This window comes from Dipteris shenzhenensis, chromosome 14 (assembly GCF_047967505.1).
Source record: "Dipteris shenzhenensis isolate YYH24624 ecotype China chromosome 14, Dip_SZ_1.0, whole genome shotgun sequence".
NCBI classification, from domain to species: Eukaryota; Viridiplantae; Streptophyta; class Polypodiopsida; order Gleicheniales; family Dipteridaceae; genus Dipteris; species Dipteris shenzhenensis.
In genome coordinates, this window is record NC_141609.1 from 22,018,772 (window position 1) to 22,044,644 (window position 25,873).

A 25,873-nucleotide genomic window follows, 5' to 3' on the forward strand; every position below is an offset into this window, starting at 1 on the left:
CGTGAGCACCAGCAAATCGGGGGCACCCGCCGCGAATTGGGAGCAAAGTAAGGGCAGCTCAGCTCAGTGGCTTATGCGCATTTGGAGAGGCAATGAGTAGCAGAGATGGCGCACCAATCGAAGCAGTCACCGAAGTGTACCGAGATCAGAGAAATTATATTTGACTGTTCGGGACAGTCAAACACCGCAATATCGCAATGTCGGATATGACAAGGTGTGAAAAGAGTATTCCCCGCTGTCGGAAGTCTCAAGTCAATGTACCGTAGTGTCGGTACAGCCGAAATGACTTGTGGGTAAGCTCGGGAAGTTCAAATCACTGGTGGAGGTCATGGGAGTCCAAATCTGAGCAAAAAATGCCAAAAAGTAGCCTAAAACTGCTCGGAATCACCTTCTGACAAGTTGTATGGACTCCTGGCACTGTCGCACAGCCGCTTGCAAAGGTCCGTACGGATGTATGGACAAAAAATTGATATTTTTTTTTCTCAAAATGGTGCGGGACATGGTCGTTTATGTTTCAGCAGTGCCAAAATGTCAAAAAACGTCAAAATGGGACCTCAAAAGGTCAAAAAACAGCAGCTGGACTGCTCCAAAACAAGTTTTTGGCGACCAACTAACGAGGAATGTCCGCCAATGCTAAGGGAGAACCACGAACTGATGCGGGAGTGAGCTGAACTCACAAACGAGGACCAGGAACAATCACTAGGACACCGGAGTACTTGATGGCGAGGAACCATGGCGAGGCTAAGGGAAGGGAGGCTCTACCTTAGAGGAGAGGGGAGGTTCCATTTGCAGGCTTCTCTCATCCTCTAGATAGAGAAAGAATAAGGGGAAGGTAGGAAGTGAGGCTCTGATACCAAATGAACATGGTGGAGAGAGGGAGAGAGAGAGGATAGGCTAGGGAGAGAGGAAGTGATACTCAAAAGAAGACATAATGAAATGACTAGAGCAATGAACAAAAATGAAAGTACTCACATGTAGACCAAAGAGCTTGTAGCTTGATTTGACACTAGACTGAAAGAGCATGGGATAAAGCATCACAAAACAATGCCATACACGCCTCAACATAATCCGATTTCAGAGAGGAAGAATAGGACTCTCATGGAGATGACACGGTGTATGCTGAAATTTAAGGGAATGTCAAAAGCATTTTGGGGCGAAGCAATTGTTACAGCCACATATATTCAGAATCGCTGCCCTATACAAGCATTGGTTGACAGGACGTTTTTTGAGGCATTTTATAGGTACAAGCCTAAGGTGAATCATTTCAGAGTATTTGATGCTTTGGTACCCGGCTGAAAATCAATCCAAGCTTGATGATAAAAGCATTAAATGCATCTTTGTGGGCTATAGCACTAAAAGATGAAACTTTAGGCTTTCTGATCCAGCCACAAGGAAAGTAATCATAAGCAGGGATGTTTTGTTTGTAGAGCATGATAGCATGTAGCCCATCAGTGAGGAGTTACCTCCATATGAAGATACACCTTTGGACATCATTCAGTTTGAGGATGATGCTGATTTAGGTTGTCCAGTTGATGTTCCCTCTACCTCTCAGACTCGAGCAGGGTTGCCACATGTTGAGGGTTCTTTTTCCTCAAATGTTTCAAATTTGCAGCCACCTCATGGGGAGGGGCGGCTTAATATTTGGAAGCATTATCATCGCCGTGCAAAGGATGTTACTCCAGATGCACTTCCAGATGGTATTAGGTTGACACTTGCAGATGCTAAAGATCAGCCTATATTGGGGAGAACAAGGGCCAGCACTCAAAATGCTAACGACCAGGTGAATTTTACTCTCATGACCCAAGTGATGGAAGCTGAAATTGAGCCTCAGCGCTTTGACAATGCTCAGGGCAATCGGGCATGGCAGAAAGCCATGGAAGCTGAGATTAGATCCATTCAAAAGAATGCTACATGGGACAAGTGGTTGATGCATCCATTGGCAAGAATGTGGTTGGCACAAAATGGATCTACAAAATAAAGTACCAGGCTGATGGTAGAGTTGAGGAGTACAACAAGAAGAGGGGATAGATTACGAGGAGACTTTTGCTCCAATGGCCAAGATGACCACCATTCGCTCTGTCATCTCTCTTGCTGCATTTTATGGATGGTCAGTGTACCAAATGGATGTCAAGACAACCTTCATCAATGGGGATCTCAAGGAGGAGGTCTACGTGCATCAATGTTAGAATTATTATTATAATTTAGCAGTGACCAATGTAATGTAATAAGTAGGTTAGGGGCACTTTTCCCTCATTTGAGGTTTTTCCCCCTAACCACAGTTAGTTCACTAACTACCGTTAGTGAAGGATAAGGTTTTGTCACTTAGACAAAACCTTTCCCTCTTCTTCTATTACTTCACTTCATCTATTGCAAGCACAACGTTCAGCTCTCTTGCTCTCTCACTCTCTCTTTCTCACATTTGGTATCAGAGCAGGTTACCCTGTTTGTGAGCTCGACCCTCTCCATTCCAAGCTTGGGAGAACTAGTCCGTCTAACTCTCATTACTACACTCCATTTCAGCCGTACACCCAACGACGCTCCAGTCGTACAACTTGTCGTACAACCTGCCGTACAACCTGACGTACAGCTCCCGCTACTTGATCATACAAACCTGCAATCAGCGTCGTACTGTAATACAGATACCGTACCAGCTTCAATCGCCATCCGTACAACAGGCGTCAACGTACAGCCGTACAATTGCCTATCAGTCCTCCGTACATCGCTAGCTGTTGCTTGCCGTACAGTACGTACAGTCGTTCATACATTGTACGGACAAGCACCCGTACATTTGTAGCTCTGCACCAGGTCTGATCTACTCCAGCCCTTGTAACCGTACGGTTGTCAAAACCATACCAATAGGTTCGTACAATAGCATCAGTGTCGTACTGCCGTACAACGCTGAACCTGCTTCTTGCTTCGTGCATCAATCGTTTTCTTTGCAGGGCCTTCTTCAGCAGAGGATTCTTTGCAAGGGCCACTTTGCAAGTGTAGTTTGCACTTTGCATTTTGTGGATTGGACAAGTATTGCAGGCAGATTGCAAATTTATCAAGAGTTTGGGGCTTTTGGACTTGCATTGCAAATTTTGCAACAGTTGGGGCTTTCAGTCAATTTGCCCTCTTCTGGTTACAATTTATGGCAAGAAATTGGGGCTTTTGCAATTGGATTGCAATTTTGCAGTGGAAGAGCAATTTGGGAGCTTTGTAGGCTTTTTAGACTCAGTTTGAGTCACATTTGAGTATGTGGGAATTTTTTGCAGATATTTTACTCTAGTGCATTTTGAGACATTGTTTGGCTGTGGATTCAAGCAGGTACATTTTGAGATTATGGGTGTGCTCATTTGCACACGTTGGCCGTAGCATTCGATTCTTTTGCAAATAAATTGCAAATTGGGGCTTTCAGTCAATTTGTCCCTTTTTGAGTTGCGATTTCTTGCAAAAATTTGGGGCTTTTTGCTTTACACAGTACTTTCTTGCATTTTTGGGGCTTTCAGGGAATTTGCCATCTTTTGGATGCAATTTCCTTGAAGAAATTGGGGCTTTTGGCATTTGGATGCAATTTGGCAGTGTAAAAGCATTTTGGGACTGTTGCAGGCAATTTTGAGTGACATTTTTGGAAGTTTTGGACTCATTTTTGGAAGTTTTGGAGAGCATTTGCAGGACAATTGAAGTGCATTTTGAACCTTTGACGGGCTGTGACAGTATTTGTCACTGTGGGCAGATTTTTCTTTGCAGATTTTACTTGTGCATTTTATATCCCAAGAAGGGATTTCACTTCGTCAGTCTGCTGTATTTTTTGATATTTTCTGGTATAAATGGCTCAGAACAACTCCAATGAGGTGTTCGGGGTTCTCACACAGGAGGATAAGTTGGATGGCACCAACTACTCCTTGTGGAGTTTCATGGTTCGCAATATCTTGGTTGGCAGAAATCTTTGGGATTATGTCAATAGAGATGAAGAAAGACTAGATACAACGCCTATACTTGTCACTCCTACAGCTGGAGGCAGGGGTAGAGGTACAAATACAGCACAGGTGATTGGAGCAACCGCTCCAAGAGCTCCCACAGCAGAGCAGAAAAGATGGGACTCTAGAGATGCACAAGCTCTTTCAAATATGGAGGGAGATTCCACGAACTCTCACCTCACAAAGCTTCAGGACCTCAGGGAACAATTGTTGAATATTGATGAAGTCATTCCGGATTCAGAGATGATCACCACCACTCTGAACTCTCTTCCTGAGTCCTATCTCGGTTTCCACACCTTACTGAATTTGTCATTAAGGGGGGGCAGCAATCCTCTCTCCTTTCACAAGTTGGTAGGACTTCTGTTGTAGGAGGAACAAACACGCAGAAATATGGCAACCCGGGCTGGCGAGCATGCTATGATCTCCAAGTTCAAGCCCAAGGGTAAAGGGCAGCAAAAGCCACATGACAATCAGCCCACACATCAGCATAAAGCTGATTCTGAACAGCCTTCTTATAAGGCAAAGGGTGATACAAATAAACAGAAAAAAAAGGGCATCTGTCATTATTGCAAGAAGCCAGGTCATTATATTGGAGAGTGCAAGAAGCGCATAGCCAAAGAGAAGAAAAGGGATTCCAGTATGGCTGTGTCAGATGCATCAGTTCCACATTCTCATGATGGAGGAGATGTTGCAGCCAACTTGGTTGAAGAGCACTATGCCTTTCTGTCTTGCACTTCAGATTTTTCAGTGTGTAGTTCAGATACTACAGCCACTAATGATGATGACCCATATGCTTTCTTGACTTGCAGTTATGATCCTTCAAAGGATGAATACTCTTTTAGTGCTGATGAGACACTACATACTTGGTATTTTGACAGTGGTGCTTCAAAGCACATAACTACCTGCTCCTCGACCCCCACCTACCTCAGGGGCACGCGACGCTCTCCAGTGGGTTCCAGCATGTGTGCAGATCCCTCCTTCAGTTCACGAGGGTACATTAGTGGACTCTGCTTCACCTCGAGCTGTCCCTCCAGTCTCACCTCGCACAGTCCGAGACATTGAAGCTTCGACCTCCTCCCCGGTTGCAACTTCTTCCCTAGAACCAGCGGTGCCAGACGCTCTTTTTGAGGCAGTAGAGGTCTCCGCGGCTGGGCAGACACAGGATAGAGAGCAGTCTTCACTTCCTCCCTTGGATAGGGGGAAGGGGATGGTTTACACTATTGATCCTCTTCCCTCAGAAGGGATCCTTCGCACTCCGGTGTCTGGTTTGCTTCACAGGAACTCATTTTCAGCCCTGGCAGATGGTTCAGATTTCCCAGAGGAGGAGTTTGTGCCCCCTACTTTTGGGAAGCCAGTGATTGGGTTTCATGTTGACAGGGCTTCTTCTTCAAGTGGTAGGGTTCTTTCCCCTGTTAATTTTATGCCACTTGGTTCCATTCCTCCCTCCTCTAGCAGGAGGTCTTCCCCTGTTGAGGAGTTTGTTTCTGCCACTAGGTCGGGTAAGGTTCCACTCTACATCCTCCCGTCGATGAGGATTATTAGTTGGAACATACAAGGCCTAGGTGGCGTCCCACATCGCCACCGTAGACAGTTGATCCGGGATCAACTTCATCCAGGTGTTACTGGGGGTTCCATTGATATCTTATTTATTCAAGAGCACAAACTGGATTCTAGAGATTGTGCCAAGTCAGGCAAGTTGCTTTCTGGCCATACTTTTTGGTCGCCTGCCTTGGGCACCAGGGGGGGCACTTCTATTTCAGTTTCGCAGTCGGTTCTCCCCTTAGTTGTTGGACACAAAGTCATTATTCCCTCTAGAGCTCAGTGGATTGTTCTTTTGATTGGAGGGCGTAAGGTTGGTTTCCTTAACCTGTATGCCTCCAACATTAGAGGGGAACGTGTCCTTATGTGGAAGGATTTGCTCTCCTAGGCCCCCATTGCGGATTCATGGGTGATTGGAGGTGACTTTAACATGGTTGAGTTACCGTCAGACAAAAAAGGGGATAGAGAAGGCGGACTTCACTCTTTGGAGAGAGCAACTTGGGATGCCTTCCTTTTTCACTTCTGTGGCAGAGATACTTGGTTGGACGATGCCTTTCTTATTCAGCCACAGTCCCTCCTGTTCTCTTGTCGAACAGGAGGCAACAGATGTCTATTCATGCACGCATTGACAGATTCTATGTAGATGATTGGGTACTAGACAGAGGTGGATCGGTATGCATTGCTGCTGGGGTTTCCACTTCACACCACTTTCCTGTTGTGCTGGCTATCTCAGAGCCTCACTTGAGAGGCCGGTCTGCCAGCATCAGGATTCCAGATGCCTTTTACACAGAGGAGGACCTTACAGAGGCAGCTCTGCAGATATGGGTTTTTCATGTTCAGGGTGGGCAGCCATATCCATCACATGTAGCTGCTGCCCTTTCTGGTATTAGCGACTTCTACTGCTCAGTTGCTTGTACCAAGAGACGAGATATTCTCAGACGTGAGATTGGTGTTCGTTCCCATCAGGTATTTGCAGTGGGACCCTGGAGAGTGGGAGTGGATTGACGCAGGGCATCGAGAGAAGAGCATCCCCTTCTTTCGTTACACGGTCAGTAATGCCAGGAGATTTCATCTCAGTAGTAGAGGTTGGAGACCTTCCAGAGTTCCTCATTGGAAGACATTTGATATCACTGCGGATCTGCAGAGGTGCTTCTGGAGGAGACTCTGGAAATCCCACAGGAATACAAAGATCACTATCTTCTTTTGGCTCTCTATCCATGGTGGGATTGCAGTGAACCTTTGGAGGTCCAGGTTTGGAGCCGACCCTACTTGCCCTCGCTGCCTCTCTGCTTCGGAGACTATTCAGCATTGCTTATGGGATTGCACACAGGCGAGGATGATTTGGATGGGGGTAGCCATGATTTTCAGTCACTTTGCCCACTCCCCATTCTTTATGACATGGGGCTCAGTGGCTTGGCTTTCTCTTACAGGGCCTCAGGTATTCTATGAGAGATTTGACTCCTCTCGGGCCATTTCGGTTTGACATCATCAGACTGAGTCCTGTTCGTTGGATGTGGTACCACACCTTTCTTTTACAGCTGTACATGCCTCTATGGATACTTCTTGGGAGATTCTAGCGAGCATAGCATCCTGGCATATCTGGAGAGCCAGATGCACAGAGGCTTTGGAGGGTACTCAGGTTCATCCCTCGCACACATTGGCTAGTATCTGGACAGACATCTGGACAGACACCATACATACTTTGATGGCCGTATGGATGGGTATGCAAGGAGACTCCCGTGCAGCCTCAGCTAGGAGGGCTTCTTTCTTCAGGGAATGGAAGGATTCTCCTTTCTTCTCTGAGACTACTACAGGGTTGAGGTGGCACTTTCAGCCTCAGCCTTGGTTGTTTTCCACCTCACTCTGAGGGGGTTTTTTAATTTATCCTCATGATTTCATGATGTATTCCGCTTTGAGCTTGCTCTCGCAGGCTTTTTCTCTTACTTAATAGAAGTCTCTTTCTTGAAAAAAAAAAAAAAAAGCACATAACTTCCAAGAAAAGTTTGTTTGTGACTTTGCATTCTTCACCCACCAAGAAGAAGGTAACTTGTGCGAATAATTATTCTTATTCAGTGTGTGGAGTGAGAGACATTATTCTCACATCCACTGATGGCACAGATTTCAGAATTTTAGATGTACTCTATGTGCCAGGGATAAAGAAGAATTTGCTTTCAGTGTCCTCACTCAATAGAGGAGGATTTCAGGTTGTTTTTTATGATGACAAGTGTGCAGTCAGAGATAAAGAAAATGACTATGCTTTGAGGTTGTCTGGCACTTTGTATCGAGGTCTTTTTCAGCTTGATTTATATGAAAAAAGATCCCATCTTGCATTATAAATTAGCACTCCCACTGCTGCGATGCAGAATGCGGAGTTATGGCATGCCAGGTATGGGCACATGAGCTATGGCAGCTTAATGACACTTCGGAGGCATGATATGGTTGATGCATTACCTCTTTTGGAGTCACCTCCTCCTCATGCATGTGAGGGCTTCATTCTTGGCAAAATGCATAGGCTTCCCTTCAAAAAGGATGGTGCAGTAAAAGCTACAAGAAAATTGCAGCTTATTCACAGTGATGTCTGCAGTTCCATGAGGACACCTGCTTTTGGGGGTTATCTCTATTTTGTTACTGACTTTACCAACTACACTTGGGTCTATGGTCTCAAGGCAAAATCAGAAGTGTTTATGCATTTCAAACACTTTGTGGCTATGGTTGAGAATGAGACACGACTCAAGGAGCAGACACTTCGCACAGATCGAGGGGGGGAGTATATGTCTCATGAATTTGAGACATTTCTGAAAGTAAAAGGCATTATGCATCAGCTTACAGTGAGGCTTACACCTTAACAGAATGGCAAAGCTGAGCGGAAGAATCGCACCGCCATGGAAATGGATAGATGCATGCTCACAAGTAAGAAGTTGCCTCACAGGTTTTGGCTGGAAGGCCTCATGTGTGCCAACTATATTTTAAATCGAGCTCCTACAAAGGCTTTGAAGACAATCACTCCCTATGAGGCATGGCATGGGAGAAAGCCTTCAGTGGACCGTTTCAGAGTCTTTGGTTATGTTGCATATGCCCACGTGCCTGTGGAGTTCAGACACAAGTTGTCAGATAAGACACTCATTTTTGTGGGATATAGTTCACAAAGCAAAGGCTATCGTCTCTACAATCCTGCTGCACGCAAGATTTTTGTTAGTAGAGATGTTATATTCTCTGAAAATTCTGCACATACACATGCTGAATTTCAGATTCCGGCCTCTTCAGATGATGTGTTTGAGGGGATGCTTCCTATAGCATTTGGTTCCCCCGCTGAAAATCAGAATTCACAGCAATCTCCGCCAGCTCCACAAGTACAAATTCAGCCCCCAGCTGAATTGGTACGACCTCAGGGTGTGGATGAAGTTATCAGGCAAGAAATTCCAGAGATACACGCAGCCAAAACAGTCCCGCATTGGTTGCTTTAGACTCTCAGGGAGAGTACGCTTGAAGCTCCATTGCTTGGCAGAACTCGTAGTGCAGTAAGGCACATGGAGGGAGCTCATTCAGTTGAATTAGCTTATGCAGGTACTCTTCTTAATGAGAAGGAGCCTGAGACATTTGAAGAAGCAAAGGATAATGTGCATTGGATGAATGCCATGCACGATGAGTTGCAGTCCATTCATAAAAATCAGACTTGGGATGTTGTGGATTTGCCACTAGGTAAGAATGCCATAGGTACACGGTGGGTTTTCAAAGTCAAAAGAAAGCCAGATGGGTCCATTGATCAGTATAAGGCAAGGCTGGTTGCAAAAGGATATGCTCAGAAAAAGGGCATAGATTATGAGGAGACTTTTGCTCCTACATCCAGGATGACCACCATCAGGTCAGTTATAGCAATGGCTGCAAATTTTGAATGGAATGTTCATCAGTTGGACATTAAAACAGCTTTCCTTAATGGAGACTTGTTGGAAGAGATTTATGTCAGACAACCTCCGGGTTTTGAAATTTCAGGAAATGCACATCAAGTATGCAAATAAAGCTTTGTATGGGCTGAAACAAGCCCCACGTGCATGGTATGCCAAAATCGATGCCTTTCTAACCAGCAAGGGGCTGCACAATAGTCCAACTGAAAGCACCTTCTACATCAAGAAGGATGGGGGGGATATTTTGGTCATCATTCTTTATGTAGATGACATGCTGCTCACCAGATCAAATGAGGAAGTAATTGTAGATTTCAAAAGCCCAATTGAAAGCTACATTTGATATGTCAGACTTGGGCTTGTTACATTTCTTTTTGGGGATCAAGTTTATTCAAGAGAAACGTGGCATTGTTATGTCTCAGTCCAAGTATGTTCAAAAGCTCTTGGACAGATTCAACATGCATGATTGCAAGCCTATGTCCACTCCCATGGAGCCGAGGCTGAAGCTTACAATGTATGATGCGGGTGAATCAATTGATGTCACACTCTATAGTCAGGCTGTTGGATGCCTCATTTATCTCTGCAATACACGACCTGATATTCAGTTTTCAGTTTCTCAGGTGAGCAAGTATATGCATAGCCCAAAGATTATGCATTGGCAGGCTGTAAAACGCATCTTCCGTTACTTGCAAGGTACAAAGTCTTTTGGCTTGATGTTTCCCAGGGGGGGTGACTTGCAAATGCATGCTTACAGTGACTCAGATTGGGCTGGAGACTATGATACTAGGCAGTCCACCAGTGGGAATTGTTTCTTTCTAGGACATGCTTGCATTTCTTGGTTGAGCAAGAAACAATCTACAGTGGCTACCTCCTCATGTGAAGCTGAGTATAGGGCAGCTTTCACAGCGACAGTTGAATGTGTTTGGCTGCGTCGTTTGTTTGCTAATCTTCATCTTTCATTGAAGGGTCCTTCTCTGATTCTCACTGATAGTGTCAGAGTGCTATAGCAGTGGCAAAGAATCCTGTGTTTCATGCTCGCACGAAGCACATTGAAGTTCACTATTACTGTCAGAGAGAAGTTGCATGCAGGAGAGATCAGTATGATCTATGTGTCAACACATGACAATGTTGCAGACATCTTTACCAAAGCACTTCCACGTGAAAAGTTTGAGGCATTTCGCAGTGCCCTGAACTTATCTCCTTTTGGTGATTGATCATTTCCTTGTACATGACATTGGCACTGCAGGGGGGTGTTAGAATTATTATTATAATTTAGCAGTGACCAATGTAATGTAATAAGTAGGTTAGGGGCACTTTTCCCTCATTTGAGGTTTTTTCCCCTAACCACAGTTAGTTCACTAACTACCGTTAGTGAAGGATAAGGTTTTGTCACTTAGACAAAACCTTTCCCTCTTCTTCTATTACTTCACTTCATCTATTGCAAGCACAACGTTCAACTCTCTTGCTCTCTCACTCTCTCTTTCTCACAATCAGTCCCAGGGTTTTGTTGTTCTGGGACAAGAGTACGAGGTATGCAAGCTCAAGAAAGCCTTGTATGGGCTGAAGCAAGCGCCTCGTGCATGGTATCATAAGATACATCAGTTCTTGCTGTCCCAAGGCTTTGTGAACACTCACACAGAGCCAAATTTATATGTTCTGCAACAAAAATCAGATCTGGTCTTGTTGGTTCTTTATGTTTATGACTCATACTCACTGGCAATAATTCTCAGCAAATTGCAGTAGTGCAGTCGGTTCTTTGTCAAACATTTAACATGACTGGGCCTATTACACTACTGTCTTGGCATTGAATTTTGGCAAACCCAAGGGGGGATTTCTATGTCCCAGACCAAATAAGCCAAGGGGTTGTTGCAGAAATTTAAGATGGAGAATAGTAAGCCTGTGGCCACTCTATTGGAAAAAGGACTCAAACTGATTAAGCATGATGAGGCTGAAAAGTTTGATGGTACTTTGTACAGGCAGCTGGTTGGTAGTTTGATTTACTTATGCTCTACGTTGCCAGACATTGCGTATGCCACAAGGCTTCTACGCATTGGAATACAGTGAAGAGGGTACTTAGTTATGTACATGGTACACTTACCTATGGGCTGCATTATGCTCCAGATGGTGACATTTCTCTGAGTGGCTTTACAAACTCAGATTGGTCAGGGGACAAAGATGATCGCAGGTCCACTTCCAGCTATTGCTTCTCATTGGGCTCAGCATGTATCGCATGGCTGAAGCAAGACCAAGTGTCTCTCTCCAGTACTAAAGCAGAGTACAAAGCTGCGAATTCAGCCACTATGGAATGCATGTGGTTGAGGAAGCTTCTGCATGACTTGCATCATGCTCAGGATGGTGACGCAACTCAGATCTTCTGTGACAGCCACAGTTGCATTCCTATTGGAAACAATCTTGTTTTTGATGCTCGCATGAAACACATTTAGAATCACTATGATTATGTGCGGGACTGTTTACAGATGGCTTCATTGACCTCACATATTGTTCCACTGAGGACAATGTGGCCGATATCTTCACTAAAAGCCTGTCAGCACCTCTTTTCACACGACATCGACATGGCTTGGGGATACGAGACATACAAACAATGTCAAGGGGAGTTGTAAAATGACATTGTTTTCTTTTGTACTCCCATAGGTTGCTATATCCACATGTGGATGAATTTGTGCAACCATGGTACTTTAGATACTTCAGGTACTATTGAGACTAGACTCCAGAGTACTTCAGCCATATCATTGAGGGGGGATTTGTAGAGATATCTACAATGATATGGTGTTGTAGGTCATAAATCAACTATATGGTTGACCAGTACTTGGGTACTATATATACCAATTACTTGTATTATTTCATTTGAATATTTCAGTTGGAGTTCACTTGTGTTCACTTCTTGCTCTCTTGTGTTCACAACTCTACAGTGTAACAAAAGAAGGAAAGACTCTTCTCTCAATGTCCATCAACCCATTCCCATTCCCCGAGATCCCACTCCAAGTACTTTATGAAAACACCCTCATAAAGCCACAATCTCAACGCTCCCAGGGTAACAAAATGTGGGTGAGGGTCTAAGTACCACTCTGAATATAAGCCATGTTCCACCAATCTAACAATCTTGACCGGTTGAAATGATAAAATATTATCGATTGATCTAGACAGCCTGCTACCCACAAGGACATCAAAGACTAGGACATCCTCATCTGCACCATAGACTGCAATAATGTATAGAGGAATGCAATCCACTAGAGTGGCTGCATTAATTCTCCCTACACTCCCTTTGAGATTGCTTACTTATTGAGCCATATGGTCATCTGGAAGCTTTTTGAAGCTTTCCAGGACTACACTGTGGAGACAAGGCCCCTCTCCCACTTGGACCACTGCATATAGTGTGAGGCACCAAGTGGTCTACCATGATCATCAAGTATGTTGTCGTTCCACATGAGAACCTACATGTCCGGTCTGCTGTTGCTCCCCGCTGCTCCTACTGCCCTCCTTCCTGCTCCCCTCCTTGCTGCCCCCTCCCTCCCCTCCTTGCTTCTGCTCCCTCCCCTCCCCCCCTACCTTCTGGTCCCCCCGCCTCCCCCTCCGACTCCCCTCCCTCGCTGCTGCAGCCCCCCCCTGCGCGCTGCCTCCTCCCCCGCGCGCTGCCTCTTCCCTCCCCTCCCTCCTACCTGATGCTCCCCCCACCTCCTCCCTCCCCTCTCCCCTACCCCCCGCCTCCCCCCCCGACTCCCCTCCCTCACTGCTGCAGCCCCCCCCCGCACGCTGCCTCCTCCCTCCCCTCCCCCCTACCTGCTGCTCCCCCCGCCTTCCCCCGCCCCCCCCCCCCCCCCCCCCGCTCTTTCTTTGCTCCCCCCCCCCCCCTCTCCTCCACTCCTCCTCTCCTCTATCCCCCCCTCCTCTCCCTTCCTCCTCTCTTCTTGCTGCCCCCCCCATCTCTTTGATGACTCCTCTCCTTGCTCATCCTCTCTCTCCCACCTTCATTTCACCCTCTCCCCTCATCTGGAGTACCCTATTCTCCTTTAGGGGTCTCCTGGGCTTCAGGAAAGCGGACGGAGTTCTTCCTAGGAATCCTTCGCACCCCCTCCCCAGGACTGGCTCAGCAGAACTCCTTTTCCGCTCTGGAGGACCTCTCTGACCTCCCATATGATGATTTTGTACCTTCCACTTTCAGAGAGCCAGTTATCGGCATCCCTTTTGAGAGATCTTTCTCTCTCTCACCTGTGGACTTTTCTCCCCTTGGACCTCGTGTGTATGGCAGGAGGTCAGTTCCGGTGGAGGGTTCTCTTTAGGCCACTAGGTCGGGTAAGGTATTCCAACCCGCTTCCTCCCGCCGATGAGGATAGCCAGTTGGAATATACAAGGATTGGGCGGCATCCCTTATCGCCGTCGCAGACAGCTGATCAGGAATCAACTTCATCCAGGTGTTTCAGGTGGTTCCTTAGACATGCTTTTTCTTCAGGAACACAAACTGGATGTCAGAGATTGCTCCAAGTCAGGTAAGTTGCTTTCAGGCCAGACTTTTTGGCTTTCTGCCTTGGGAACCACAGGAGGTACATGCATATCGGTTTCAGATTTCATTCTCCCTCTGATCACTGGACATGGTACCATAACCCCCTCCAGGGCCCAGTGGGTTTTACTTCTGATTGACGGACGTAAGGTTGGTTTCTCAACCTCTATGCTCCGAACAACAGAGGAGACCGTGTTCTGTTTTGGAAAGAGTTGCTCTCGTGGGCTGACATTGCAGATTCGTGGATTATTGGAGGTGACTTCAACATGGTTGAGGCACCTTCTGATAAGCAAGGGGGCAGAGAAGGTGGTATTCATTCCCTCAAGAGAGCAGCTTGGGATGCCTTCTTGTTCAGATTCAGTGGCAGAGATGTTTGGTCAGATGATGCATTTCATGTTCAGTCTCAGTCACTTTTGTTTTCATGGTCGAACCATACGGTGCAGATGCCTATCCATGCCTGGATTGACAGATTCTATGTGGATGACTGGGCTCGTGATAGAGGGGGGACAGTTTGCATTGTACCTCGTGTTTCCACTTCCGATCATTTTCCAATAGTTTTGTCCATCTCAGAGCCCCATCTGAGAGAACGGTCTCACAGTATCAGGATCCCCGATGCCTTATACACGGATGAGACCCTCACAGAGGCAGTCTTGGGAGATCTGGGTTTCTCACATGCAGGGGGGGGTGGCCGGTCCTTCACATGTGGTCACAGCACTTGCCAGTATCAGCGACTTTTATTACTCCGTTGCTAGTGCTCGGCGAGGTGAGGTACTCAGGCAGGAGATTGGTATTCGCCGACAGTTGGTAGCCTTGCAAAGGGAGGAGCAGAAACGACCATTAGATGCTTGGGTACAGGAGTGCCTTGCTATGGCAAGGGCTCACTTGCAGACATTGCTTGATCAGAGAGCAGAGTATGCCTTCCATGCACGGGAGTCCTTTTGGATATAGATGGGAGGAAGAGTCAATAAACACTTTTTCTCTACACTTGGTCCCAGACAGTAGAGAGAGTGTCACGCAGCTTATTGACTCTGACGGCGTTTTCCAGTCTCATCCGGATACCGTCATGCACTTAGCGACAGCTTTCTATGCCTCCCTTCTTTCCGCAGATCCTGACACACAGGCCAGAGATGTGGCTAGAGATGAGATTTGGCAGAGTTTACCTGTGTTGGTCACACCAGAGATGATATGCTCACTTGATGCACGCTTTACCAACACAGAGTTCAAGACTGCTCTCTCCGCTCTTCATAGGGGCAAATGCCCTGGTTCCGATGGTCTTACTCCTTTTTTTACAGCCTTTTGGGATATGATAGGTGATCATATTACTTCAGCCTTGCAGGGCATTTAGGACTCGAGTGAGATGCCTGACTCACTGACCGAGGGACTCATTCAAAGGTGGCAACAGGAATTTTGTATCCCATTGGAGACCCATCACTCTTTTGGGCACTCTATACAAAATCCTTGCCAAGGCGATCAACATCCGGTTGCAGCCTCTTCTTCCAGACCTCATCCACGATACTCAGACAGGCTTTGTGCATGGCGGGAGCATATTTGATAATATCTTTTCCTTTTGGGAAGCCATAGAGTGGGCTATGTAGAGCGGGCAGAGGCTGGCAGTTCTACTACTGGACTTTGAGAAAGCCTATGACAGAGTAGATTGGGGTTTTCTTGAGGGCACTTTTCTACAGTTTGGATTTTCATATGCATGGATTAGAGGGGTGGCCTCCCTGTACAGATCAGCCCACAGCCAGGTTTTGATTAGAGGGGTAAGGGGTGACAGGTTTCAGATTTCCAGATCAGTTCGTCAGGGATGCCCTTTAGCCCCCTTCCTCTTTCTCTTTGTGGCAGAAGCTATGAGTATCTTCCTTAGATCTCAGGCTGAGCTTTATGGGTTGAGATTGCCCTTGAGACAGGAGCAGGAGCTTCTTGACTATGAGTTGGCTGATGACACTGCTATTTTTATTGAGGCCTCTTCGCAGTCCACTTGATTCTTTCTGGACAGCCTTGGATATTTTTTGCTCAGCTGCAGGGGCACACATTAATTGGCATAAATCCTTTGGCTTTTGGATCAGTGATGAGGACACTCCAAGCTGGGAAGTTGACATTGGCTTTTCTTGGATTCAGAGGGGTGTTCCTGTCAGATATTTGGGATGCCAGGTTGGGTTGGGCATCTCTCCAGCACAACAGTTTGCCCCAGTACTAGAAAGTATAAGGAAAAAGCTCATTTTTTGGAGTTCAGCCAAACTCGACCTTGCCTCTAGAGTTATGGTAGTAAACCAGGTTCACCGCCTGGTTTGTGTGTTCTTGCTTGTGCCGGTCTAGGAATTGCATCACTCAGCTCATTAGACCAGTCATGAATTTTTTATGGAGTGGACTTAATGGCACGGCAGATGTTGCAGCGAGGGTGGCCTGGGAGACCATTATTCTCCCTACATGGGAAGGGAGCCTTAATATCATTGACCCGGACTTGCAGTGCAGGGCATTGCTTTCTAAGGTGGTGGTGAGGAGACTCATGCCTGGGCAAGAACCTTGGAAGGATTTCTTTTTTGGACGCATTCAGGTTTGCACACCTACCTTAGGAGATGATTGGGTGGACAGCCCTCGCTGGGATTTTACTCCCGCCTCTTTCAGGTCTCCTACCTCTCCTCTCATGACTGCCATCCTCAAAGCTTGGGGGAGCTTCAGGAACACTCTTCGAAGGGTTCCGCCTTCTATCCTTGAAGAGATTGATAGGCAGCCGATCATTTGGAACGATAGTATACTTGATGAGCATGGCAAACCTCTGGGCACTTCCCATTATATGCAGTGGTCTGGATGGGAGAGAGGCCCCGCCTACACAGTGGGCACTTGGAAGGCTTTTATCAGGCTACCTGAGGATCAGAGGCTACAGTCCGTGAGTCACCTCAGAGGGATAGCACGCAAGATTCAGCAGATAGATGCAGCCATCCCGATGGAATGGACAGTTGAGATGCCTATTACTTCCACCACTTGGATGGGAGCTTTTTCGAGGACAGCAGTTCCTCTACAAGTGATCGCTCTTCGAGGTCTCGGGGAAGATGCTCTGGTCTTTGACGTTGGGGATGGAGGTATGCTCTCTAGATCCACGGATGATATTCTTCTAGAGGTTGCCTTTCAGCCTGTCAGGATTGCTGGTTTTGTGGACCATGGAGAGGGCTTGCAGTGGTACTTAGACCCCGACCCTCTGCTCTTGGCCGTGGGATCCTGGAGGTTGTGGTTATATGGAGGTGCACCTATCAGGTGCTTGCAGTGGGACCCAGGAGAGTGGGAGTGGATAGATCATGGGCACTGAGAGAGGGGGATTCCCTTCTTTCGTTTCACAGTTGGTAATGCCAGGAGATTTCAGCTGAGCAGTAGAGGTTGGATTCCCTCCAGAGCCCCCCATTGGGATAGCTTCTTCATCACCGCAGATTTGCGTAGGAATTTCTAGAGGAGGCTCTGGAAATCCCTCAGAAATAGAAAGATCACTCTTTTCTTTTGGCTTTCTATTCATGGAGGGATTGCAGTGAACCTGCGGAGATCACAATTTGGGGCTGATCCCACTTGCTCTCGCTGTCACTCTGCAGAGGAGTCAGTGCGACATTGCCTCTGGGACTGCAATCAAGCGAGAATTGTTTGGAAAGGAGTTGCTCGGATACTCAGCATTTTTCATACTTCCCCTTTCTTCATGACTTGGGGCTCGGTCGCATGGTTATCCCTTACTGGGCCCCAGGTGTTTTATGAGGATGAGCCTTCTTCTTGGGCACTCTCGATCTGCTGACACGTGCTCTCTACAGGATGTACCACATATTCCTTTCAGAGCTTCACATGGTTCAGTGGACACCTCTTGGGAGATTTTGGCTAGCATTTCCTCTTGGCACATTTGGAGAGCCAGATGCACAGAGGCCTTCGATGACACCAAGATACACCCATCACAGATGTTCACGGGTATTTGGAGTGACTTTGATAGCCATATGGGCTAGCATGCAGGGCCCTTCACAGGTAGCCTCTTCTAGGAGGACTGTATTTCTTCGAGTTTGGAGGGGTTCTCCCTTTTTCTTAGAGGTTGCTACCGGATTGAGATGGCACTATCAGCCCCAATTCTTTCTTTTTTCCTCTTGATCTTTTCATGCATTGCATGGTGTATCCTGTATTCCCGTATGGAGCTTGCTCTAACGGTTTTCTTTAATACTTAATAGAAGTCTCTTTTTCCCAAAAAAAAAAAAAGAACCTACATGTCTATCTCTTCACAAGAGGAAGGGAGAAGTGTTTGAAGAGCACTCCTAAAGCTAGTCTAAGCCTTCAGAATAGCAGCTATCAATTCTTGAGCGAAGCCTCTAAGAATATGGTCATGTCATCCAGGAGCTCGTAATTGAGAGATTCCTCATCATTCTCGATAGGAAGACGAAGTCTACTAATGTGTGTCTACAAGTGGAGGAGAGATGACTCTTTGCCTTAGCTATGAAGAGATAAAGAGGGCAAGTGGGCACTCTTGCACTTAACCCATTTGAAAGAGGATATGATCATGAACCTGGTGTAGGTCATAGGAAAAGGTTTTTAGCCTTGGGGGAAATTTTTTTGTGAGCTTTACATGCGAGCTTTCATTTTTTTGCAAGTTGTGAATGGAAAAGACATAAAAAGGAACACTGAAAACACATGCCTTTGGGAGCTTAAGGGTTTTCTTGCTATCTTTGTTTGAGCCTCAAAGTAAGCATTTTGAGTAGTGAACCGAAAAGAAATGAAATTGGGAGACCCATGAAGCTCCTTCTAGCAAATTCTCTCCCAAACAACTTTCTGTAGCTCACTAAAATTTTTGCTATACATAAGATTTGATCCATTTTGTACACACAATGATTGAGAGACAACTTACTAATCTGATAATAAGGAGGACAATTAATACGCATGAGTAAAATGTTTAATAATACAATCAATAAATCATTGATCACCTTATAACTATTACGCACACCAATAATGGATCACCTTCATGTTACCATGAGCAAGAATAAACTTGTGTGATGGAGCCCCCAGAGCTCGGCTAGGGGTTGCGTTGGTGTAGCCCTTGGCCGAGCTCTGTGGCTCCTTTTTCTGTCTTTGTTTAGGACAATCATCCCCTTCGAGTGAAGCTAATAATTAAGGACGCCCTTTTAGTATCATTGATTATGATCTTGTTAAAATTATTGACATTAATAACTATTAACTATAGATGTTCAAGCTATTGATATACAATGATGGTTGGCATATACATGATGTCCATGTGTAGCATGATAAGATCAAGCTCTTATGAAACAAATATAAAAATAAAACTTTTTAAATATGTAGAATCTTAACACTCTAACAAACATGACCATATTTGGAGTCATATTGACCAAGTTAAATGGCCAAAATAAAACTGGTGGTCCAAGTCCAAGGGCCCCTTGGCGCAGCCCCTCTCCTTGCTTAGGGGCTTGGACAATTAGTTTTTTTTTGCAATAACTTGGTCAATGTGACTCCAAATATAGTCATGTTTGTAGTCAAAACGATCGGTGTCATATGAATACAAAAAAGTAACACACCTCACTATCATTGCAGGAGAAACCTAAAATGGGAAAAAACAGAGGAGGAATCCCACGGCCACCTACCTATCAGTCAATTTTGCATCCGAGTGGCTAGACCTGTGTATGCTGTCTGTGGAACCAACTCCACTAGACGGCTAAGGGAAGACAAGAGAAGCTTGTCTTACAATGGCCCAGGATCTGGTGAGGGCTAGCATTGAGGAAGAAAGTGTGTGTGTGTGTGTGAGAGAGAGAGAGAAAGAGAGAGAGAGAGAGAGAGAGAGAGAGCGGACAAGAGGAGAGCTCTTGCTCAGCCCCAGCCTAGCCTGTCGTACGGCCCCCGTGTACTTTTCGTACAACTTTCGTTAAGTGCCGTACAGTTCCTGTTGTGGGGTTTCCGTACAGTCTTCATTCAGGGCCCGTACGGCTATTGTGTGCTTTCCGTATAGCCTCTGTTCTGTACGTTCGTCCGTACAAGGTCTTTTTTCTCTGTTTTCTGCCTGTTCAGCTATTGTGCGTACGCCCCTCTATTATGTCCGTACTGTACATTCTTTTGTCGTTTCGTTTTGTCTTTTATCCGTACTGTCCATATGTCATACGTACTGTCTATTAGAAGTCCATGTGTGTGTGTGTGTGTATGTGTGTGTGTGTGTGTGTGTGAAGGTTGCTCTTCCAAAGAATTTTTCAAAAGTTTACATCAGAGGAGACTCAAAACAGAAATTTGCAGAGTGCTTATGCCTGATGGATCATGGACTACTTCACGGTCACAGCTTGCTTCTGTTTGCGTGCATCATTTCTCTCAGCAATTTGGCTCTGCAGCTCCTCCCTCACAACAGATTTTGCTTGCACAAAATTTACTGTTGCAACATGTTTCTCCTATCATTTCCCCTACTCAAGCTTTGGAATTGGAGGAACCCTTTACTGAGAGGGAACTTCAGATGCAATCAAATCATGTGGCAGATGGAAATCTCCAGGATGGGATGGTTTAACAGTCGAGTTTTTTCTAGAATATTGGCCTATTTTGAAGCATACATTGCTATATATGGTGAATACTGCATGGCAAATCAGAAAATGCCAGACACATGGAAGAGAGGTCTTGTTAAACTCCTTCCCAAAAAACAAAATTGTGAGTCTTTTGGCAGATTGGAGACCTATCACTCTTATGCCCGTAATTTACAAAGTCACTACCAAAATGATTGTTGATCAGCTAAAGGGGTTTTTACATGATGGGTTGCATCCTGCTCAATATGGCTTTGTCCCGCGTAGGCATATCACAGATAACATTGCTAATGCCTATGTTGGAATTGAATATGCCAAATACACACAGCAGGATGTTTTGTTATTGCAAGTTGATATTGCCAAAGCCTTTGATACTGTTCAGTGGGATTTTATTTCATCGACTATGCAGGCATTGGGATTTGGCACAAAAATGCAGCAACTCATCACTTGGCTATATCAAGATAGTAAAGCTGCCTGCATACTTTCAGGGGATATTTCTCCATCCTGGACTCTTGGTTGTTCTGTCAGGCAAGGATGTCCCCTAAGTGCTTTACTTTTTGCCATAGCCACTCATCCACTGCTTCAATATCTAGACCCTCTTGGACACTGACCAGTTGCACGGTTTGGAGATTCTTGGCAGTCATAGCATGATTGCTCAGGCATATGCTGATGATTCATTCTTTACTCCAAAAAATACTCGGGCTGATCTGTCCATGATTATGCAAGCTCTTTCTACATATGGATTGGCTGCTCGTCTTTGGGTAAATTTTCAGAAATCAAAATTGCTGTCGTTGCATGCACAGGAATGGCACAACCTTCTGTGGCCTGGGGAAATTGTCCCCGCTTCTCAATTCATTCGGCATCTCGGTTATCCTCTAGGCTGGGGACTCACCCATTCACAACAAACTGATTGGGTGCTAACAAAGTTAAGGGCAAAACTTGAATATTGGAAGCTTGCAACTTGGCCATTACATGTTCGTTTGCGAATTACACAATCCATTTTGATAGCATACATACAATTTTATCTGCCTCTCACTATGTTCACTAAGGCAAATCTGGTTTCCTTTATGTCAGCTATCATGTAAATTTTATGGTGTTCAAAAAATGGCAAGAAAAGTCTCAGATTACTCTCTATGCATCGTCTCTGTTCTCCAAAGATGCACGGGGGTCTGAACATTCTCAATATTCAAATGCATTTACTTGCTCACAGAGGAAAAATGATGATACAGTTTATGCAAGGAGATCAGCCTTGGGCCTTCATGATCCGCTCTCTCTTATTACATCTTCATACCTCTGCCTTTGGGCATTGGCAGCCTACTCAGTGGGATTTTTTATTTGGCTCTATCCAAGGCAAGATCAGAGACTGCCCTTTTGTCTCTCATCTGCTTCTTGATTGGAAACATATATTATCCCACTTGGAATGGCATGGCAGGGATTCTTTGTCGGGAAACTCTTTGAGGGTTGAGAATATTTTTTGGTCTAAAGTATTCCACCCTCCTTTGGCCATACAAGAACCCAGACGTTCTTATTTTCTCTCCTTCAAAGGCATTTCATCTCTGGCGGATGTACTTCAGGATGATGGCACAATTTTATCCTTTTCTATGGCTGCTAGCAAATACGGCTTGGGAGCTCATTATCGTCCTTTATGGCATAGGATTTCAGCAATGCTTCAACCGTACTTGCCGGTACCTCGTTTGGAACTTTAGAATCGGCTTGAGGATTGGATTTTACGCTCTTCTTCCTCATACGCCCGTCCTTTGAAGCTCTCACATATCACAGTGTCATCTCTGTATAAAGTGTTATTACCTCCACCTTGGATTTCTCACAGAGCAAATACTGTTTGGCATATGGATCGCCCAATGAAGTGGTGGAGAAAAAGGCCGCGTCTCCTTTGGCATTACAAAGTCCCTCTTCGGCAATAGCTTTTCCTATGGCGAGTTCTCCTTGGCATTTTTCCATCCGGCCAGTTACTCGCACACAGACATATTGCTCCAGCTGTTTGTCACAGATGCCAGCACTCTACTGAATCTGTGCTTCACATTTTTTGGTTCTGTCCACATACTTATGATCTCATCGCTCTCATCCGACAGAGGCTTCGAGTGCGATTTCCTTACTGTTACTTTTGGCAGATTTTTCTGGTTGTTTGGTTTTCATCCACGGAGACAGGGTTTTGATTTATTTTTTGTATGGGTACGCTACTGGACCCTATGGACTTTATGGATGGACAGAAATCATAGAGTCTTTGGTGATCCACTATTTTCATCCTTTCTTTTTTTCAAACGCTCTCTGCAACAATCATTCTACGATTGTGTTCAGACTCGTTTGATTGATCAGGATGTGTATACAGCTTATACTGAGATCTTTAGTTGAGTAGTAGTTACTTCGTTTTTGAAGTAACTATGAATGTGATTATTTTACAGCAATAAAAGATTTCTTCCCACAAAAAAAAATGTGTGTGTGTGTGTGTGTGTGTGTGTGTGTGAGAGAGAGAGAGAGAGAGAGAGAGAAAGTTTATTAAAGTCTTCGGAAGACCGATGGGTCTATGAGATTGTGAGAATCCTGATACAAACAAACTACAAACAAACTGTGAGGGTGGAGCTACTAAACGAGCATCCACACCAATGCAGAATACAAAAAGCTAGTGCCAAGTACTACGTAGTCATGTCAGAGTGATCGACTACACATCAGTGTCATCATCATCATCATCAGGTCATCCACGTGGATGAGACAGTGGAAAGTCGAGGGTAGAGTGCTGTCGACTGCTCGTGGACATCGTCTCCTCGTCGTAGCTCTGCGCCTAACAAGGGCTACAGTGACCCCTCTCGGTCGAGCCCCGACTCTGAACAGAGAGGGGATATCTCCTAGTGTAATATGTGCGTCAACTCTCTGTTTGAGTTGTTGTGTCGCTGGCTCTAGATCCGGGTCATGTCAGGGCCTCGTAGTATGGGGATCCACATGCTCTGGCTGAAAGAACTTTGTGATCAAGCTCTGAGAAGGGTCTCACCAAGGAGGAGGTCTGCTGTTGTCTCCGTGATCGAAGTAGATGCTCGCGGTGCCTGACTACCTCATGGATGAAAGCCACCAAGCATCTCTGGTCTTGCGTGATCGAAGTAGATGCTCGCGGTGCCTGACTGCCTCATGGATGAAAGCCGCCAAGCATCTCTGGTCTGGATAGGAGAGAAATCAGGACAACACCCCAAAACTATCTCTGAAGAGGCAATAGAAGCGTCCTCGGATCTCGTAGTAAACTGGCACCTGGAAATGAAATGCTCCTTCGACTCGACCTCTTGTATGTCACATAATGTGCATATGTGCCTCTCCCGGGGTAGACCCTATGCCCTGCCACTCTCAATGCTTAGTCTATGTGAAGAGAACCGAAACTACCCAATAGAGATCATCAATGAGTGGGGTAAGTGGATCTGCGTATATCCTGGTGGGTCAATGAAACCATCCTCTGTTATATATTCAAGTCTTTGAAAGACTAAAGGGTCTATAAGACTGCAAAAACCAGGTACATAGCTGAATGGATGGAGCCAGCATCTACACCCAACACAACTACAACACAAACATGAATGCTAAATCTCTCTGAAACCCATGGGGAGGACAGAAAATATGTAAGGGAGAGACAGACAGACAGACAGACAGAGAGAGACAGAGAGAGAGACCTTCCTGATGGCTTCGAAAAGGCTTTGATTGACATGCCTTTCAGTGCACGTTACAAGCAAAATACATGGCTGCTGTATGTATTCAGTCCTTTCAATTCCATCATGAATACGATCTTGCAAATCCAGAAAAGACGGAGATTCTTTACGTAAATCTGCCAAGACTAAGCTTTGCAACACGTCCTTTGTTTCTCCAAAGGTAACTTCTATTAACTTCAATCCTGACTTTACAATTACATCTGCTTCCTCTACTTCTTTGATCACCAGATTTGCAATGGAGATGTCTCCAAAACATTTTTCTGCCAATGATTCTAGAGACTCCAATTCAGGATACACCAGTACCAAGCGGTTTCCTGTGACACCTCTTGACAAAAGAAGTTGCATGGAGTAAAATGCTTCGAGAGATGAGCCATAAATGACCACTGGCAAATCGGTCTCCAAGATATTTGAATTGATCACCCCTTCCTCTAGCATTATGGCCAGTTCATCCAAGCAAAGAACTCCTTTTTCTAGACCAGCTTGAAGCTTCCACCTTGTTTGATCTTGTAAACCTGTCGTAAGAACCAGATAATCATACTGCATAGTGTTTCCATTTGAAAGAGAGATGCGCTTTGCCTTTCTATCAAGTCTAACAACTGTACTAGCCACAACATTGACAAGACAATCAATCCCCATCTTCTGGAAGAAGTCCTTGTGACTGTGTTCAATGTCCAGGGACATTTTGCTACCAACAAAAAGGCCCTTGAATCCAAATGGTGAGACAATTGTAACATTTGAAAATCTCAGGTTGGCACATGTAACAAGCTGATGAAGACAAGATGCAGCTGTTTGAGAAGCCCCAACCACAACAATACGAGAATTGACAACAGTTCTGTGCCTGCTAATGAGCCTGTGGGTCATTAAAAACAATGCACAATCGAAGCCAAAGAACTGTCCCCACCTCAGAGCTGCTTTAGAATCCGGCGTCATCTGCTGCATGCTCCCATATATACTAGCTCTGAAGATGGATCTTGCAGGTAATGGTACTGGATCACAAAGCTTTCCCCAAATGCATGGTGGGTGCATAGATGCATGCTGTCGGCCAGGAACCAAAATCATATCTTCAATTACATCTGGCAATTCCTGAGATGGAAAGACGGGGCAAAATAATACAGTTTTACCCAGTTGCTGCATGACTTCCCTTAGAAATAGCCTTCGACGATTTGTAAAAAGAGGATTCAGTACAAACAGAATCGTGACAGCATAATTTGTAGCATTTTGTTGTTTTATATTTATCAGTGGGCAGAGGTCAAAATGGCTGAACAATGCTTCTGTTGGAGCACTTTCCTCAACCAACGTGAAGCCCACCACCTGAGTGTGTGAAGCTACTGCTACCATCGTTGTGCCTGCATGGTTCTATACAATTTGATACATCAGATAAAGGCACACATGGAGCATACAGTAAATTAAAGACCATGCAGAAGTTCAGACTTACATCCTCGTCTTGGATGTTCAATATAGTCCAGGATGTTTTGACGGTCCTGGAAACCTTCTAAGAGACATCTTAAACCTTCTACATCTTTAGGCTTGACTGGGCGCACATCAAAACCCTGTCATAGATACATGTCAGTTGTCTTAAAAACTAAAAATAATATCATGCTGATCATATTTTTTTATTCTTTGTGAAATTCCCACATCAAGCTGCTTGCTTTGCATCTAACAGCACATTAATCTCCTCGCTATAAAAGCATTATTTTTCATGAACTTCTTACCATTAAAACAATGGCCTTGA

At 45.3% G+C, this 25,873-nt stretch overlaps 1 protein-coding gene across 1 annotated transcript in view; it reads right to left on the minus strand.

Annotated features, from left to right (window-relative positions):
* Positions 1 to 25,873, minus strand: part of LOC147894338 (cilia- and flagella-associated protein 61-like) — a 74,533-nt gene that overhangs the window by 12,013 nt on the left and 36,647 nt on the right. Inside the window, exons 10-11 of the mRNA XM_087385283.1 lie at positions 25,577 to 25,691; positions 24,106 to 25,487 (exon numbers count right to left, since the gene is read on the minus strand). Coding sequence (XP_087241409.1) covers positions 24,106 to 25,487; positions 25,577 to 25,691 — 1,497 coding nt within the window. The remainder of the gene's footprint in view (positions 1 to 24,105; positions 25,488 to 25,576; positions 25,692 to 25,873) is intronic.